We start from the raw sequence: 1,896 nt of genomic DNA, 5'->3' as shown, positions 1-1,896 counted from the left end.
AGCAGTTGTTCGAAGGTTTGGCAACGGCGATGCGTGTGAAGAGAGACGGCTAGGGTGTGGAGTAGCACCACTGAAGTGCACCAGTCGTTCGTATCATTTTCCGAATTCTTTACTGTGGCTCTGGTGAATGACGATCATAGCATGCAATGACTTTGCACCAGTGGATACATCATCCGCTTTAGTTTATTTGCTTGCTTTATTAATTTTTTCCGTTTGAAATGAATGGCATGTGCATTTTGCGAGGCTACTTGATGTGCCATCGGGAGTGAGTGGTTTTGGCAATATGTGTCGCTGGAATATGGTATGCACTCGCAAGGCTTATGGAATATAGCCTGGTTTGTCACAATCTGTATGCGCTCTCATTCAGCCCGGTGAAAAATAAAGTATTTCTGCTCGGCATCATGTTTTTACTCTGGGTATACATGCTCTACTCCTGCGTGGGCTACTGTGCCACCATGCCAAGTTTGGTCGTGGACAATTACCGGGGAAAGGAGACAGGGTCTATGGTCGGTAAAAGGATAGAGAATAACGGCAGAGTGGACCTCATGTCCAGACTGCTCCCRAGACCCCAACCCTGGGTGGATATAGAATCCGATTACGACGAACCCTCTGTCCGGACCTCCTCCAGAGACTTGCTCAATAACGATATAGACGCGTACAGAGGAGCAGAAGACTGGGACGAGATGAGGGGCGAGGGGCAGAGAGCTCCTGAGCCCGGTGCGATGTCAAGTTTCTCCAACGGATCAGGGAGCAAGAAGCTTCCCCAGGCGATCATCATCGGTGTAAAGAAAGGAGGGACGCGCGCGCTGCTCGAGTTCCTCCGCGTGCATCCAGACATCCGAGCTGTGGGAGCCGAACCGCACTTCTTCGACCGCAACTACGAGAATGGACTGGAGTGGTACAGGTGAATGAATCTACATTATATGCTCTCACATTCAATGTGCATTAAAGATGATAGGTTATCAGACATACATCAATGATTCCCATAGATGAACCAGCGCTATACAAGAAACGGTGAGAGAATATGCATGACAGTCAAAGCTTCTCATCCAGTTACTAGAGCTGACGTTCCAATAGTTGTCCATAGCAGCCTATTCCTGTCGTTTCGTTGCCTATATCTTCCACAAACATTATATTGGATTGCAAACGGTGGAGGGTTTCTTTGCATTATAACAGTCTAAAATGGACTTAGACTAGCATAGTTGATAATATTAAAATGACAGGAAAAGTTGTATAATCTAATATATCATAAAGCTATAACCAGTATATAATTAAACAATGCAGTGTTTGTAAAATGATTCGATAGTATAATTCAGGATAATTATATCTGTACGTTTTTACAATACGATTTGTATGAATAATTTATCAAATGAAACGAAATATGTTCAGAAGGTCATTTTAGTTAGCTCCATAATGCATAATAATAGGCCTAGATCATATCCTATTCGCTATTTGCAACATAAGTTTATTCTGCATAAATGTTGAGAGATAACGTCAGTGACCATATTTAGGGTAAGGTCAATAGAAAATATAATATCTATAATCTACAGTACAGACTATTATTCCAATAGACRTTTAGTTATGTATATTGGTATGGTGCTTTTCCAAACTCCAAGCAGTTTTGGCGTCAACGTGGACATATAATCGAGTATTCAAACATGAGTAAAACTGTAGGGTCATTGGATAGCATTAAGAGATAACAAATGCATACGTTTGTATTTTTATTTCTTCAGTTTATGATCCGGTAGTAGGCTAGACTATGCCTGAATGAACATGGATTGTCTCAGTATCGCTTGGGCTGAGCCGTTTCCACGTCGTACAGTGGTCTCTGTTGGACACAGTGTAATACTGCAAGTTAACGGGTTACTTTTCAGCGCTGTTAAACTGAGTTTAACT

The 1,896-nt window shown here is 42.3% G+C and overlaps 1 protein-coding gene across 1 annotated transcript; it reads left to right on the top strand.

The window, feature by feature from the left end:
• Nucleotides 1-923, top strand: LOC111967973 (heparan sulfate glucosamine 3-O-sulfotransferase 3B1). The gene has a single exon (XM_023993446.2). It carries the CDS (start codon nucleotides 321-323, stop codon nucleotides 906-908), a length of 588 nt encoding a protein of 195 aa, XP_023849214.1. The 5' UTR covers nucleotides 1-320; the 3' UTR covers nucleotides 909-923.
• Nucleotides 924-1,896: the final 973 nt, after the last annotated feature.

This window comes from Salvelinus sp. IW2-2015, linkage group LG8 (assembly GCF_002910315.2).
Source record: "Salvelinus sp. IW2-2015 linkage group LG8, ASM291031v2, whole genome shotgun sequence".
Taxonomy (NCBI): Eukaryota; Metazoa; Chordata; class Actinopteri; order Salmoniformes; family Salmonidae; genus Salvelinus; species Salvelinus sp. IW2-2015.
The sequence above is the reverse complement of the archived record's forward strand: the minus strand, read 5'-3'. Positions and strand labels throughout refer to the sequence as shown.